Source organism: Dasypus novemcinctus, chromosome 6 (genome assembly GCF_030445035.2).
Source record: "Dasypus novemcinctus isolate mDasNov1 chromosome 6, mDasNov1.1.hap2, whole genome shotgun sequence".
NCBI lineage: Eukaryota > Metazoa > Chordata > Mammalia > Cingulata > Dasypodidae > Dasypus > Dasypus novemcinctus.
Genome location: NC_080678.1, coordinates 42260873 through 42277193, shown reverse-complemented (window position 1 = coordinate 42277193; position 16321 = coordinate 42260873). Strand labels below are relative to the sequence as shown.

The following is a 16321-nucleotide window of genomic DNA, read 5'->3' as shown; positions in this document are numbered from 1 at the left end:
AACACAGAGCAAATGGACACAGAGAGCAGACAACAGGGTGGCTGGGGAAGGGGGGAGAGGGAGGGAGAGAGAGAGAGAATCATTTTTAAAAATCCTTTAATATCCTCTAATTCTTATTGTTATCATATTATGCAAAAGGGAATTATGATCGATCACATCTGATAGAAAAAAAAAATTGAATTTAATCAATACGTTTGAAGTCATCTAGAGCCTCATGTGGCAGACCCACCCTGGAACCCAAGTGTACTGGTTCTTGGCTGGTGCTCTTTCCCACACAAGACAAAGTGACGTGAAACTGCACAGCAGTGGTAGAGGAACAAAAACAACCGCTCTCTAGAAAAAATCATACCCCAGTAAAACTAGTGGAGATCAAATACTGTTTCCTGGTCACACCAAATGTTTACTGAACATTACTGGTCATACTTAATGTCTGAGAAGAAAAAACAAACTAAGGTAGCAGAAAAAATTAGCATAAGACAGTTTAAGTTTCTAACCAAAAGAGACAAAACAGAAATCAACAAAAGGTGCTTGTGCAGTTTTTAAAATTTCTCTTTTAAAGCTCAATATTGTGATAATTATATGTGTTATATCTGTTAATAAGCAACACACATTTCCCTCTCTAAACTTACATGGTTTCAAGTCTTTTAGCCATTTGATAGTTTTACCATACCACTGAAACTGAAATGAGGATTTATTACATAAAACTATACTTTTATTACTGTAAAATATTTAATATATTTGCTATTTAGAGATTTTTTTATATCTTAGGCCATAAGAATGCATAAGGATTGTGTAAAAAAAGTTTAAGCCTGCAGCCTATGCTATACAGAGAGGATACCATCCATCAGTGGAAACTTCTGAAAGCAGACAAGAGTAGTATACATAGGGACATTTTTATTTTTACATATAACTTTCTATTTCTCACCCTTTTTCCTTATTTCAAAATAACCAGATAATTCTGAGGTTTTTATTTTCCATGGCTTTACTTTGACTTCATACTGTGTTTTAAAACTCCACTAATCTTAATTAACTTTGTTTCCTTGTTTGAGCTAAAAGTAATTTCCTATTCTTACCTTTGATGTTTGAGTTCTGGAGCCCAAATAGTGTAATCGGGCACATTCCCGAATATAAGCAGGAGCCTGGGCAGGACATAAAAGAAAACCAAGAACCAGTGGTTAGTTGCATCTAAAATTCATTCAGGCCACAAAGAGAGTGGCCCTCAAAATAATTTGACTGAGAAAAGCAAAAGATCCTCAAAATGCCCTTTTCTATAGCTTCCTGTCTTTCTTGCCACCGAAAAAAAAAAAAAACTCAGCTAATCTGATGGGAAAATTGAACAGAAATCAATGAAGTTGTTGTTTTAAAAAGTAAATAAGGCATGTATATACTCAAATGAGCCATTAGTAAAAATACTGATAACTGTGGTAATGTTAGTATTTAACAAAAACCACCCCAAGAATCCTTACAAATTACAAGTGATTCCTGAATCACATTTTAGAATCATTGTAGAGAAAGTACCATTTAAAATGGAGTACTGGTTTACAAAGTCAATAAAAAATAAAAAAATTAAAAAAAAATAAATAAATAAATAAATAAAATGGAGTACTGGGGAATGGATGTAGCTCAGTGGTTGAGCACCTGCTTCCCATGTATGAGGTCCTGGGTTCAATCCCCAGTACCTCCTAAAAATTAAATAAATAAATAAAATAGAATGAAGTACTAATACTGTGGAATACTAAGAGACAAGAATGAATTTAGTTCACTGATATATTGTCAAGAGTCCTGTGAAAAGTACCCTGATATAGTCCTAGTAAGAGGGTAAAATAATACAACCAAAATGGAGAAGAATTTGACAATATCGAATAAGATTACATTTGCATTTGCACTTTGACCTAGAATTCCACTCTGGGGATTTCTTCAGAACTTCAAAATATTTTTCCCTAAGATTAATCAGAATATTTGACACAACCTAAATATCCATTAATAGGGAATTGTTTGAATGAATTTTGGAAAATCCATAAAATACAGTACTATACCATCATTAAAAAAAGAAAAAAGAGGGTGTGGCTGTAGCTCAATGGTTGAGTGCCTGCCTTCTACATACAAGGTCCTGGGTTCAATCCCCAGTACCTCCTAAAAAAAGAAAAAAGAAAGAAGAAGCATTTTATGAACTGATATGGAGTAATTTCCAGGATAGACTGTTCAGTGAAAAAAGAGGGAGTATATATACATATATATATATACAGTATATAAATTACCTATGCAAGAAAGAAGAGGAAATAAGAACACACACACATACTTGAAAGATTTACCTGTTTTTACAAAAAGAAACTTAAAAAGTATAAACCATGGAGTGGATGTGGCTCAAGCAGTTAAGCACCTGCTTCCCACAGGGGAGGTCCTGGGTTCAGTCCCAGTGCCTCCAAAAAACAAAAACCACAAGCAAACAAACAAAAAAACAACTCAGGGGAGCCAATGTGGCTCAGTGGTTGCGTGCTGGCTTCTCACATATGAAGTCCAATCTCCAGCCCAGGTATCTCCATAAATAAATAAATAAATAGAAGAAAATATTGGAAATGATTAGCCTACAGGAATTTGGGGGAGGGGGGAGAATAGGATGGAGAAACTAGAAGAGGGATTGAGATCTCTCAAAATATATCTTTTTATGTATTTGTTGTTGTTATTGTTGTTATTTTTTAAGGTACTAGGGATTGAACCCAGGACCTCACACATGGGAAGCAGGCACTCAACCACTGGACTACATCCACTCCCCAGTGAGACTTGGTTTTTCCATTTGTTTGTTTTAGGAGGTACCAGGGATTGAACCCAGAACCTCATACATGGGAAGAAGGCACTCAATCACTTGAGTTACATCTGCTCCCCTTATGTAGTTTCGACCACTGAACCATGTAAATATTCTAAAGAGTCAAAAATATAATTAAATGCAAAAGGAAAAGTAAACTCTAAAACTGAACACAAATAGGATAAAAAAAAAAACTTATCTATATGTACATGGATAACAAAAGCAGAGAGAAAGGAATAATTTCACATAAATTTTCAACATTTTACTCTGACTATACATCCTTAGTGGGATATAATCAAGGGAAAAGGGACTGCAAGAAAATCTTAAACTTCAGGCAGTAGGTTTAGTAGTAAAAGTTGTATTATTTTGAAACTAATTTATGAATATTATAGGTAAAGCAAATTAAATCTGGAATTTTGGTGTTAGAAAAAACGATACAAATATAAAGTAAAAGAAATCAAGAATAAGATATATAATGTTAAATCTGAATTAGAAATATTAATATATTTTTTTAATTTAAAAAAAATCTACTTCCTTGCCCTGAATGACACTCCAGTAGCAAAGAGCACACGTCTTTTGAGTAATGTCACTCAAAGAAACCAAGGTTCCCTGGAGAAAATAATTGATTCCTAGTCCAGGGCAGAGAGAGTACAAAGTGAGCTGAGGTCATTTTATTCCAGAAAGCAAGGAAGCACTCAAAGACTAATGGAGTCTTGTCAAAAAGACACAAGCAACAGCTTGTAAGGACAATCATTTGCCAAATCTGGAACAACTGAATATCAAAACTACTGAAACTGACTAGCCCTTTGAATAAATAAAAATCTATGAGTCTATAGAGATATTCATAAAAGAGAGTAAGAGAGAAAAGGAGAGCTCTCCTCCAAAGAATAAAGTCAGCTAATAAAAAACTAAGTGACAGAATTAGAAAATCATTGTTTTGCAATACCCAATATAATCATTAATTCCAGCAGGATTATCAGTAAATTTTAAAACTAGTAAACAATCACCCTGCAGCTTACTTACTAATTGCAAAGAAAAAAAAATGTACCCTTATAATTGAGAGATCTGGCTGTTAGCAAAATTAGCATCACTAAGAGTGAGAAAATCTGACATTCTGTGCCTCCTCATGTGATGCAACATGATGCAACACAGTGTACACAAACATTACTTAAAAAGTATCTTGGCGTTGATGCGCATAAGGAGTGCCCTGCCACACAGGGGCGTCCCCTGTGTAGGGGAGCCCCATGTGCAAGGAGTGCGCCCCATAAGGAGAGCCGCCCAGCGTGAAAGAAAGTGCAGCCTGCCCAGTAATGGTGCCGCACACACGGAGAGCTGACACAAGATGATGCTGACAACAACAGCAAATAGACACAGAGAAAAGACTCCCAGGGTGGGGGGGAGGGGAGAGAAATAAATAAATCTTTTTTAAAAGAAAAGAAGTATCTTTGCCCAAAATGTTTAACCTGATCTAGTCAAGCCTCTGGACCTAACTTTCATTTTACAGACAGTACATGGAAGAGAGGAACAAGTTAAATTACCGTCAGAAAACAGTAAAACAAATTTAGAATGTGAGACAATCTACAACTGGCCTGAATGCTTTAAAAAAAAAAATGAAAAACACAAGTATTCCAGATTAAAAGTGACATAATAATCAAGAGCAATTATAAACTTTGATTAACTTATATTGAAAAAAAAAGCAGATATGAAATACTATCTTGGGACAATTAGGGAAATTTGAATATGTACTGGATATTAGATGCTATGAAATTCTTGTTAATTTTCTTAGATGCGATAATACTGCCTATAAGAACATCATTATTCTTCAGAGATGCATGCTTAATTATTTAGGGGTGAAATATCCTGACATGTGAAACTTACTTTCAATGGTTCAGCCAAAAAAAGATATGAATACATAGGGAGAGAGATAAAGCAAATGTGGAGAGACAGTAACATTTGTTTAATCTGAGTGTGTTCACAGTTTTACTCTTTCAACTTTTCTCAGTAGAAAACAATGTACAAAATTAAAGTAGGATATTAAACTCTCAGAATTCTACTGGCAGGAAGCAGGCTGAAGCAGGCTCAGTCACCAAAATGTGCTATCTTTCAAGAAAAAGGAAGGATGATCCAGAGGGTGGAACAAATTGCCCAAAAGGCTGAGGCCTACTCAGCTTCAAGGCACCTCCTAGTCTTCCCCATCTTGGTTGTTCTCCCAGGGTTTTGCCACAGTCGAATCTCATTTGTTTACTGTCCCATGCAGTCCCTTTCTTACGTAGTCATCTTCAATAACCCTGCCTTACTTCATCTTCCTTGTCCCGTTACCATTCAAATCCCATCCCTTACCTACCTTAAAAAGTTTCTGGGAGTGTTTAATCATAAAAGCCATCCCATTGTTTAACTTTGTGATATTCTCTTGAAGGTCATTTGCAGTGACCTATGCAGAGGAGAAGAAATTTTTAAAGAGCATTAAAAGCTGGGAAGTGGAAGGCAGATAATCCATTTATTTACCAATAGCCTTATTCTTTTAAGTGTATGATCATTTCTATCCCTAATAAAGGTGGCTTTAAAACAGTATTTAGGGAAGCGGACTTGGCCCAGTGGATAGGGCATACGTCTACCACATGGGAGGTCCGCAGTTCAAACCCCGGGCCGCCTTGACCCGTGTGCAGCTGGCCCATGTGCAGCGCTGATGCACGCAAGGAGTGCCGTGCCACACAGGGGTGTCCCCCGCGTAGGGGAGCCCCACGTGCAAGGAGTGCACCCCGTAAGGAGAGCTGCCCAGCGCGAAAGAAAGTGCAGCCTGCCCAGGAATGGCACCACACACACGGAGAGCTGACACAGCAAGATGACATAACAAAAAGAGACACAGATTCCCATGCTGCTGATAACAGCAGAAGCGGATACAGAGAACAGACAACTGGGGCGGGAGGGAAGGGGGAGAAATAAATAAAAATAAATCTTAAAAAAAAAAAAAGAATATAAAAAAATACAATATTTCTGCAAAGGCTTTTAGTTTCGGCAGGTTTCCACTGGACATGACATAATCTAGGAAGAACCATGTGCTCCTGGAACCACCAGGAAAGCCTTGAGAACCAATCTTCATTTCTGAACTTTGCTTGAAAATTAGACATGTAAGCAAAATTGCTAAATAAGGGCTAGTATAAGATTCAACATGGGCAGGAAGAATAGCATATGGACAAACTGTCAAGGATATTGCCTTTTCAGAGAAACAAAATTTTCCAAAGACAGAAGAAAAATGTCCCTATTAATTTATACCAAAACTGACAAGTGTATCTTTTTTTTTTAAGATACTTTGGTCAATTGTTTGTTTTTTAATGTTTCCATTGTGTATATTTTTGTAAATTTTCCTCCTGCTTTTTTTAATTATTTTTTTAAGATACATAGATCACACAAATGTTACATTAAAAAATATGAGGTTCCCATATAGCCCTACTCCCCACCCCCCACCACAACCGTTTCTTAAAAACAGTCCAATTTTCATTAATTCCCTTCTCTTGATTTCTCCTCACTCTTTTTTCAGCACTTCAGCATCTCCACTATGTTGAGCCCTCATTCTTAGCATGTATCTTTGTTACCTTATCTATTTACTTTAGCCAAGACCCACAAAATGCTTCATTTTGTAGCCATAGTTTACTCATTCCTTTTCCATAGTTTTGATTAGCTGGTTCTAAAATTCCTCCATTATAGCCTAGAGTGTCTACAACTAGAAGCGGGAAGAGTGCATCCAGTACCCATGTGGAATCTAAGCCCTCACTTGACATAGGTGTGCAATGGACACAACCAATCCAATGTCCACAGAGGAAATGTGAAATGGGTGTGGGAACAGTAGCCATGGGGGCTGCTGGGTGTGGGGAACGGGAGGAAGAGATGAGATGTGGAGGCGTTTTCGGGACGTGGAGTTGTCCTGGATAGTGCTTCACGGACAATTACGGGACACTGTAGATCCCCCCAGGGCCCACTGGATGGAACGTGAGAGAGTCTGGGCTATGATGTGGACCATTGACTATGGGGTGCAGTGATGCTCAGAGATGAACTTACCAGGTGCAATGGATGTATCACGATGATGGGAGAGAGTGTTGCTGTGGGGGGAGTGGGGGGCGGGGGCGGTGGGGTTGAATGGGACCTCATATATATTTTTTAATGTAATTAAAAAATAATAATAATAAATAAATATTAAAAAAATAAAAATAAAAAAAAATAAAGAAAAAAAATAAAAAAATAAAATTCCTCCATTATGAGTCTTGATTTCCTTAACATGAGCAAGTGTTCATATATCCTCTCCTCCCTCCTCCCCACCCCTACTTTTCTCCAGGCAAGGGCTCTCACTCCTGGCCCAGAACTTTATCATTTATTTCACTAGTTATTTATTAGATAAAATATCCCACACAAACCTCTCTCCATTACCTTCCTTTTCTTGTTTCTCACAATCCCCAAAAACTTTTATAAATCACCATAACCTATTTCTATTATTTTCCCAACAACCTTGTGTGGTAAGTGATAAAAGTACTATGATGCTTAGCTCATTGAGCATGAGCCCAGGTGTTGAAAGGGCAAAGGACCTAGGTCACAAAGCTGGTTTGTAGCTTCCAACCCAGACATCATGGTTCCCAGTTCCATCATATAGTAAAGCCTGTATAACGGTTAAGCAGGGATATGAAGCTATGGGCTTCTAAGTCAAAAATTAGTTCAAGGGGAGCAGATGTGCCTCAGGCAGTTGAGCACCTGCTTCCCACATGGGAAGTCCCAGGTTCAGTTCCCAGTGCCTCCTAAAAACAAAAAAACAACAAGCAAACAAACAAACAAAAAAAAACAACAACTCAGGGAAGCTGATGTGGCTCAGTTTCGATGTGGTCGAGCACCAGCTTCCCATATACAGGGTTCTGGGTTCAATCCCCAGGCCCAGCCCTGGCACATTAAAAAAAAAATTAGTTCAAGAAAATAAATAAGAAGTTTTTTAAAAAGTTTTTTAATTAGTTCAAGGGACTTCAGATCATTTCTTTCTCCTGTAAATCACTGAAAAAACCAAAGTCTTAGTAATAAGAAGCATAGGTGGTTTTATCTAAGAACTATATCTGAAGAAAACAAAATTTAGGAGAAGGCAGGATTGCTTTATGTGTCATCTTATTTAACAGTGTGGTGACACTATCCCTTAAGATCACACAGCTCTCTGTTCTAAGTTTATACACAGCATGAAATCTTCAGAAATTAGCATGATTTCCCAAGAAGGCTTTCCTACTAAGAAAGAATGTGCACTGACCAACCAAAAGAAGTATTTTAGTTTATTTGGTAGCTGTAGTTCTCCACTAAGAGTTTCCACTAATAAATCGCCAGTCAGGTTTATCAGAGATTGATTCGAAAGTAAGGTTAACAGGAATTGGGCCCCTCGGGTTTGATGACTTAAATGAACTAATAAAATAAGTTCTTAATCTAGAAAAGCTGATGACTAGACCTTGGACCCTTGATAACCTCACCAAAGTGCAGCCACAGGATGAAGCCCAGCCCAAGAAAACAAAGCAGTCTTCACTTTTCCCCTCAGTTTCCCTCAGTACTCACATTTTTTGGCCATAAGACATGGGGTGCAAACATAAGGGCAAGGTTATAGGCAGACATCTTATTCTTATCTTGTTTCTTTGCTGTCTGGTACAGGAGATCAAGCAATAACTTCAGCAAGTTACGATTGGGTGGAGGGAGAATAAGGAAGAGCAACTGAAGAGCCTCAATTTGCCGCTCCTTATCAGGTACACTGGTCTTGTTTCCTTTATCATCAAACTGCATCAAATCTTGAGGACACAAGAGATTATTGCAAAGGAGGGAGAAAATTTCAGCAAGAAAAGAAATCAATACTCCTGCTACTATCCTTCTCTCCCGTGAAAAAAGAAGAAAAAGAATCACATAAGAAAAATTCAAACATTATAGCAATATCTAATAAAATAATGTCAATACAACTCAATAATAGAAGCACAAATAACCCAATTAAAATATGGCCAAAGGCTCTGAATCAAGAGTTTTCCAGAGAAGATAAATAAACAACCAATAAGTACATGAGAAGATACTCAGCATCATAAAACATCAGGAAAATGTTATCAAAACGATAATGAGGGGAGTAGATGTCCCTCAGCAGCTGAGTGCCTGCTTCCCATATATGAGGTCCTGGGTTCAATCCCCGGTACCTCAAAAAAAAAAAAAAAAAAAAACAATAATGAGATATCTCTTCACAACCACTGGGATAACTATAATTAAAAAGACTAACAAAAACATGTATCAGAGAGGATGTGGAGAAAATTGAATCCTCCTATACTGCTGGCAGGAACGTAAAACAGTCCAACCACTTTGGAAAAAAGTTTGGCAGTTAAACAGGGTTAAAAAGGGTTACCATATCACCCAGCAAGTCTACTTCTAGGTATATACCCAAAAGAAATGATAACATGTCCACACAAAAAACATATATGGGGAGCGGATGTGGCTCAAGCGGTGGAACGCCCGCCTCCCACATGGGAGGTCCCAGATTTGGTTCCCAATGTTTCCTGAAAAAAACAAAACAAACAACAAGCAAAATAAACAAAAAAAACAACTCAGGGAAGCTGGCTGATGTGGCTCAGTGGTTGAGCATCAGCTTCCCACATACGAGGTCCCAAGTTCAATTCCCGAGCCCCTGGTTCCTCAAGGAGAAAAAAAAAAAAAAAACAGCAAAAGTATATGAATGTTCCCAGCATCATTATTCATAACAACACAAAAGTGGAATTATCCCAAATGTCCATCAACTGAAAAATGGATAAACAAGTTATGGTATATCCATAAAATGGAATAATGGTGATAGTTGTACAACTTTGTGAATATACTAAAAACCACTGACTGCTGTACACTTTAAAAGAATAAATTTTATAGTATGTAAATTACATCAAAATAAAAAAATAGAAACATACATATGTATACCCACATACATACCCACATTTAACAAAAAAATAAACAAAAAATAAATCCATACGTAACATTTGGTTAGATTCCCTGAACTGGCTATGATTTAACTATCCATACCTGACTTTAATGACAAATTATTTAAACAAGGCTGATACTGTGCTCCAGGAACACTTTACTAATTAACATTTTGACTTTGATAATGCCACCCCCTCCACTTTTCCCCACCCAGATATTTCACTGCTAAAAGAAAATCATGTCCTGATAATAGGCTGTTTCCAGGCAGCCCCTGGGATGAGAATCATTGTTTCTCCCCTAACAAGCTATACAATTTACCAACAAAAACAGTCCCCTGGATAATGAGAATTTCACAAGGCACTAACAACCATATAGTTTGTTATGTTTATATAGGCCTGAAAATGACTACAGTGTGTTTTTTAAGTGTTTAGCAATTCCAGGTTTAGGAAAGGCAAGTAAATGTTCCCTGTTAATGTGAAATTGAAAACAAAAATTCCTCCCTGATATCAGCAAGGCAAATTAAATGTTACAACTGTGACCCAACTCAGTATGATTTCAACAGTGAATCATAGGGTGGGGAAGGGAAGGATTTAAAATACTGCATTAAATGAACTACATAGGAAAATAAAGAGAACAAGCAACCTTCATGATAAACAGAATGTATCAATGTTTTACAAATCTTTTTCAAAGACCTAACAATTTTACTTTTCCCCAAAATAACAGTAAAATTATATAACATTGCAGTAATATTTACTCATTTGTATCATCTGGATTGTTACCAAAAGTGCTAAAAAAAATCCTCATTTTTTTTTTCAGAAAATCTTTTTTTAAGGGTAGTAAAATTTATTCAAAAGAAAATAATGTGGTTTTTTTTATTTTAAAATTAGAGGAAAGAGGAAAGGAATGCTCAAGAGCAGAAAATTAAATTCAGTATGGTTTTGATGCTGTGTGCACTTAGACCATATAGCAGAATAACAACTGTGCAATTTAAGAATGGATTCTCTATTATACAGGCATACAAGAATGTGGGGAAACTATTAGCTGAAATTGAAACAATCTCTGAGATTAAGATACATTAAGTGGGGAGTGGACATAGCTCAAGTGGCTGAACACCTGCTTCCCATGTAGGAGGTCCTGGTTTTAATCCCTGGTACCTCCTAAAAAAAAAGATACATTAAGTGAAAAAAAAAAGCAAACCACAGAATCCTACATATAATACCCTTACATAAAAAGAAGGGAAAGGACCATGCTTGCAAGTGCATAAAATATTTCTGGAAGGATATCTTAGAAATCAATAGCGCTGGTTGTCTCTGAGAAAGAAAACTGGATGCTGGAGAACAGGGATGAGAAAAGGGCTTTTTACTGTCTACTCTTTTGAACGATGTGAATATACTGCTTATTCAGAAAACAATTATTTTTAAAAAATAAACTTCCAGCTAAAGCATAATAATACTTAGCAAAAGCTCCAAACCAAGGCAAATATACCAAACTAGTAACAATCTCAGATATGTGAATCAACCCAATGAAAACCATACATTTGTTAAGCAACTGCAATGTTCAAATACGATGTATTAATAAAATGCTAGGATCCATCAGGGATACAAAAATAAATAAAACTCAGACCTTATCTTCAAAGAAATTTATTTCACAAGAAAAACATTTGAGTAAATCAAACTTAACTAGCCATAAGTACCCAAATAAGCCCAGAAATATCATGAAGATGTAACCTATATTAGAAGTATTGCCATGGGTTATAAGCAATCAAAGAAAGGATTTTACTAAATTGAAAGAAATGTTTTTACATTCCTTTCTTACTTTCTATACTCACCAGCAATTTTGAGGTGTGCATTGAAATGTTTGTGTGTCAGCAAGGGCTCTGGTAACTCTCCTAAAAACATCTTCAGCAAGGTGGCAATGTCATTTGAGTGAAACTCCCCCGATTCCAAGTCAATATCAGTTCCATTATTGAGAGCATCCCTTAAAATCTGCTGTCGGACACTATTGCCTGGTACTCTAAACAAACCCTCTACTCGTAAGTCTGTTTAGCATAGAAGAAAATAGAGGACAGGCAAAAAAGAAGCAAAAAGAGAGATTATGATTAAAATAAATAGTCTAAAAGACTACACTTAAAACAATTTTTAACTAAGATGTTGAGGGAGGTTTTAGCCTTTTTTCCCAGAGTCGTTTAGACTCTACTGGCCCTCTGAGGGGACATAACTAAACACCTGTGAGCAGCTAGAAAAATCCTAGAAGATGGTCCCTTCCAAGAGTCATTCAACCTCCTGAGGGAAATTCTGAATTTAACATAATCAATGGTTGGAATGAGCTTGGAAAATAAGTTAGAAGAAAATTCAAATCTCTTTGAAGGCCCCACCTTTTTGGTCATCCCAGACTCTGTTTGGAGGAGCTGAGTCCATTTGTGGAGGTTTGTCACTCCTACAATTTTCCTAGGCCAAAAATAAATATAGAGCCTCTGTGTTGCCCCAGGAATTAAAGCTCTAACCTGTCAGATCACCTGTCAGTCTAAGAGACTCCCAATTTAGGGTTATTCCAACTAAACTATTCTTCAACCCTAACAAGGTTCTAAGGCAATCTAAGGAGATAAAAAGGTGGTAGGTATAGTTTTGGTTTGATCTGAAAGCGAAGAGAAAGCTCATGTGTTCAGCTTAGGTACATATTCATCTTTGTAAAACCCTCTAATTCCAAGGTTCAGGTTAAAAGCCTAAAGGGCCAGGCTGGTAAAAATAATTAAACAAGCAGGAAATGTAGCAAACTAGAGAACACATACTTGTGCTCCAAAAGATTGCGTCCAACTGGCAACAGGGGCCAAGGATGCTAGATCTTCCTTTTATCCAAAGTAGCTGAAAATCTGGGCTCTCCACATTTTAAAGCACTGTCAACTAATTTTATTTTTAATTTAACCCTTTGTGAACCAAAATATGAATGGAGATGACCCAAGCCCTTGGGTTGTCAGTTTGCAACCTTTGTACCAGCCCCTACCTAGCATGTTGTCTCAACTAAAACATGCCATGAATGTTTGTTCTGAATTTATCAAGGAAATATTTTATTACATTTTGGCACATGTAAGGCATTACATGTCACATACACTCAGCTGTGCCAAGCACCGGGATCAATGACATAACCTAGCATTACTGCTAAGTCATAAAGTAGAAATTAAATAAAGACTATATTTTAATCATTGAATTCTTGAGATGACAAGTATATTTTGTGATAAATCATGCTTTCTTGAATAAATACTACCATTCTTTAGAGACCGTGTATTTTTCCAAAAGAAATATCTCTCCAAGTTAAGGAGAAAATGTGACCTCACAACACTGTCCAATTTATATTCATCTTTGAGAGTATGAAGCAAATAAACACATGAAATGAAATTTTAAAATCTTCAGAAAATTGCCACATGAAATTATTCCTGTTTAGTTTCTTTGTTGATGGGTAATTGGTATCTCCTTTCCTAATTTGGCAGTTAGCTCTCAATAGAAAAGTGACAATGCTTCATTAAGTAAAAAACAATTTTGAGTAGTCTTACTTTTGTGCAGATATTCAATCAGTTGGTATATCTGGGCAATGCCTTCCTCTGTCAATGGGGATCCAAACACCACTCCTTTTTCTAAAAAAAAATAAAGGATATAATAGGACAGAGCTATATTTTGTACAAATAGTACAAAATCATACTCAAAACCACTCAAGCATACTATTTTACAATTCAGCAAATATTTCACAGAGTCAATAAATTAAAATCTTAGAGCTGGAAGTGCACCAGAAAAAACAATCAGAAGAACTCTCAATCAATTCTATCCAATAAACATTAGAATCGAGGTTCCTTGAAGGCAAAGTCTATCTTCCTGATTAAGTAACAATGCGTAGCATGTTGACACTTAATTTAAAAACAAACAAAAAACAGAACTTAGAACTATGATTATCAAAGCATATTAATTATCCACTAGAGTTGTTATAAAATCTGATGTTATCATGTTTAAACTATTTTTCTACCATGACTCCTTTATATTTAATAAAATAAAATAGTACTTCTCAGGAAGCAGACATGACTCAACTGATAGAGCATCCACCTACCATACAGGAGGCCCAGGGTTCAAACCCAGGGCCTCCTGACCCATGTGGTAAGCTAGCCCATGCTCAATGCTGATGCAAGCAAGGAGTGCCATGCCATGCAGGGATGTCCCCTACGTAGGGGAGCCCCACATGCAAGGAGTGTGCCCCACAAGGAGAGCCACCCTGCACAAAAAAAAAGAGCACCGCCCACCCAGAAGTGGCACCGCACACACAGAGAGCTGATGCAGCAAGATGACACAACAAAAAAGAGACACAGATTCCCTGTGCTGCCTGACAAGAATGCAAGCAGACAGAGAAGAACACACAGCAAACGGACACAGAGAGCAGAAAACGGGCGGTAGGGAGGGGGCAGGGAAGGGAAGAGAAATAATTTTTTTTTAAATAGTACTTCTTTAATACCTTATCAAAAGTAGGGCTACTACAATATTAATATATGGTATTAATAATAGGGGGGTTATGGAAAAAAACACCAAATGTAAGCTATGGATCACAATTATCAGTAATATTTTGATGATGTTCTTTCATAATCTGTAACAAATGTTCCGCAACAATGCAAGGTATTAGTAAAGGGGTGATGTGTGGGAATTCTGGGCATTATGCATGACTATTTTGTAAACTCATAACTTCTCTAATAAAATAAAATAAAATAAAAAACAGGGCTATAATTTATTTTCTAGGAAGAGTTCTTTAGGACAGTGATTCATAGTATCTGTCTTAGCAAAGCATCCCATGGAATGAAAACATCTGGGAACTACTGCAATAAAAAATACTCAAGCCTTTCTTACTGCACTTTCCCAGCTGTGTAACTTTATTTTTTCCAAAAACTATTTATTAAATTTTAACAGGGCATGAAATTCATTGTGCTCCTGATAAACTAAATGAATGGTTTCATCTCTTGGAGGCGTTACTTTATTTCTCTACTTAGACTGTATTTATAATTCTTATTACTATTACTTAAGGTTTTAAGTCTTTACTATTAATGAAAATGAGAAACATGACAAAAATGCTTTACAATAACAGCAACTTCTCAATTAAGAACTTGCAGGGGAGCATTGGTTGAGCACCTGTTTCCCACGTGCGGGGTCCTGGGTTCGATCTCTGATACCTCCCAAAAAGAATGAACAAACAAGCGAGAGGGTCAACCCTCATTGGGGAGAGGATGTGGCTTAGGGGTTGAGCACCTGCTTCCCATGTACGAGGTCCTGGGTTTAATTCCAAGTACCTCCTAAAAAAAAAAATGTGCAGATGTTAACAGTGAAGTTCAGGGAGCAGCTAACACCTACCCAACCTTCCCAGAAACGTATCTTACCTTTTCGTTTAAGAGACATTAGAGACCGGAAGAATCCTGGTGCTGGGCTGGCCCCACCAGGCAACTTAAGGTCCGCTTCCCCCATCAGCTGGGCCAACTCAGTTCCAGGTAAATCTATAAGCCTTGTGATATTGCTGACCACCAACTCAGTGAACACTTCAGGTTTCTCATGTCGGAGCTTCTCCACAAAAAAGTCAGGATTGAAGATAATGGGCTGACCTCGAAGGGAAGAGTCATTGCAGATAACAAAATTGCAGATGGCATCACTGAAAAAATGAAACGTAGAAGAATCTTCAGGAGGATTATTTTTGTGTGTGTTTCTCAGGGTATCTCAACCATATAACTGTCTATTCTCTCTGTAGGTTAATCTATGTATTGATCTTTTAGAAACTTAATCCTATTCTGCTGACTACAGAAAAGAAGATAATTTGGGCTTATTGCTGTTTAGGTTATAAAACACCTTAATAAAAGATACTTAGGAGTTTAGTTTTGTGAAAAGACACCAAATAACTGGCTAAAACATCTTTCTCAAAGCTCTAGAAAAGTTAAAGGATTGCAGCAACAGAATAAGAACCAATGATCACCTATTCAAGAAAAAGGCCATTTAAAAAGCAGTTAGATCTCATAGTACCTTAGTACCCTAGTTGTCTCATTCCCCCAGGCCCTTACCAGCTTGGCAACAAGCTGGCCCATGTTCCCAGTCCTGGTTCCAGAAGGAGCAGAGTAACCCTCATGCACATACTGGGAGTGCAGATTTCTGGCTCAATCTGTCTAGTGGTGGCCTCAAGTACTGAACCAAGGTACTCATCACAGGTGTGCCATCCCAGAAGTGGCTCTGTGTATAGAAGGTAGTTCACAGAGCTCTCCTACAACTTACATGGTCAAGAAGCACATCATACCCCAATAAGAATAAATCTAAATTGACCTACTACAAGACACATACTACTCAGAATGTCACACGTCAAAGATAAAGAGATAATTCTCAGAGGAGCAAGGGAGAAGCGAACTATTGCATACAAGGGATGCTCAGTAACACTTAGCACAGATTTCTCTTCAGAAACCATGGAGGCAAGAAGACAGTAATATGATACAACTGGGATACTGAAAGAAAATCTGTCTGCCAAGAATTCTTTATCCACAAAAACTGTCCTTCAAATATGAAGGTG

General features: G+C 37.1%; 1 protein-coding gene across 5 annotated transcripts in view; it reads right to left on the bottom strand.

The window, feature by feature from the left end:
* The window catches only part of ARHGAP19 (Rho GTPase activating protein 19), a 105858-nt gene that overhangs the window by 24948 nt on the left and 64589 nt on the right, over positions 1-16321 (bottom strand). For all 5 annotated transcript variants that reach the window (XM_058298661.2, XM_071215740.1, XM_071215739.1 and 2 more), the window contains 6 exons: positions 15156-15421; positions 13302-13382; positions 11583-11792; positions 8375-8601; positions 5148-5234; positions 1074-1139 (listed from right to left, as the gene is read on the bottom strand). In XM_058298661.2, the coding sequence (XP_058154644.1) occupies positions 1074-1139; positions 5148-5234; positions 8375-8601; positions 11583-11792; positions 13302-13382; positions 15156-15421 (937 nt within the window). The remainder of the gene's footprint in view (positions 1-1073; positions 1140-5147; positions 5235-8374; positions 8602-11582; positions 11793-13301; positions 13383-15155; positions 15422-16321) is intronic.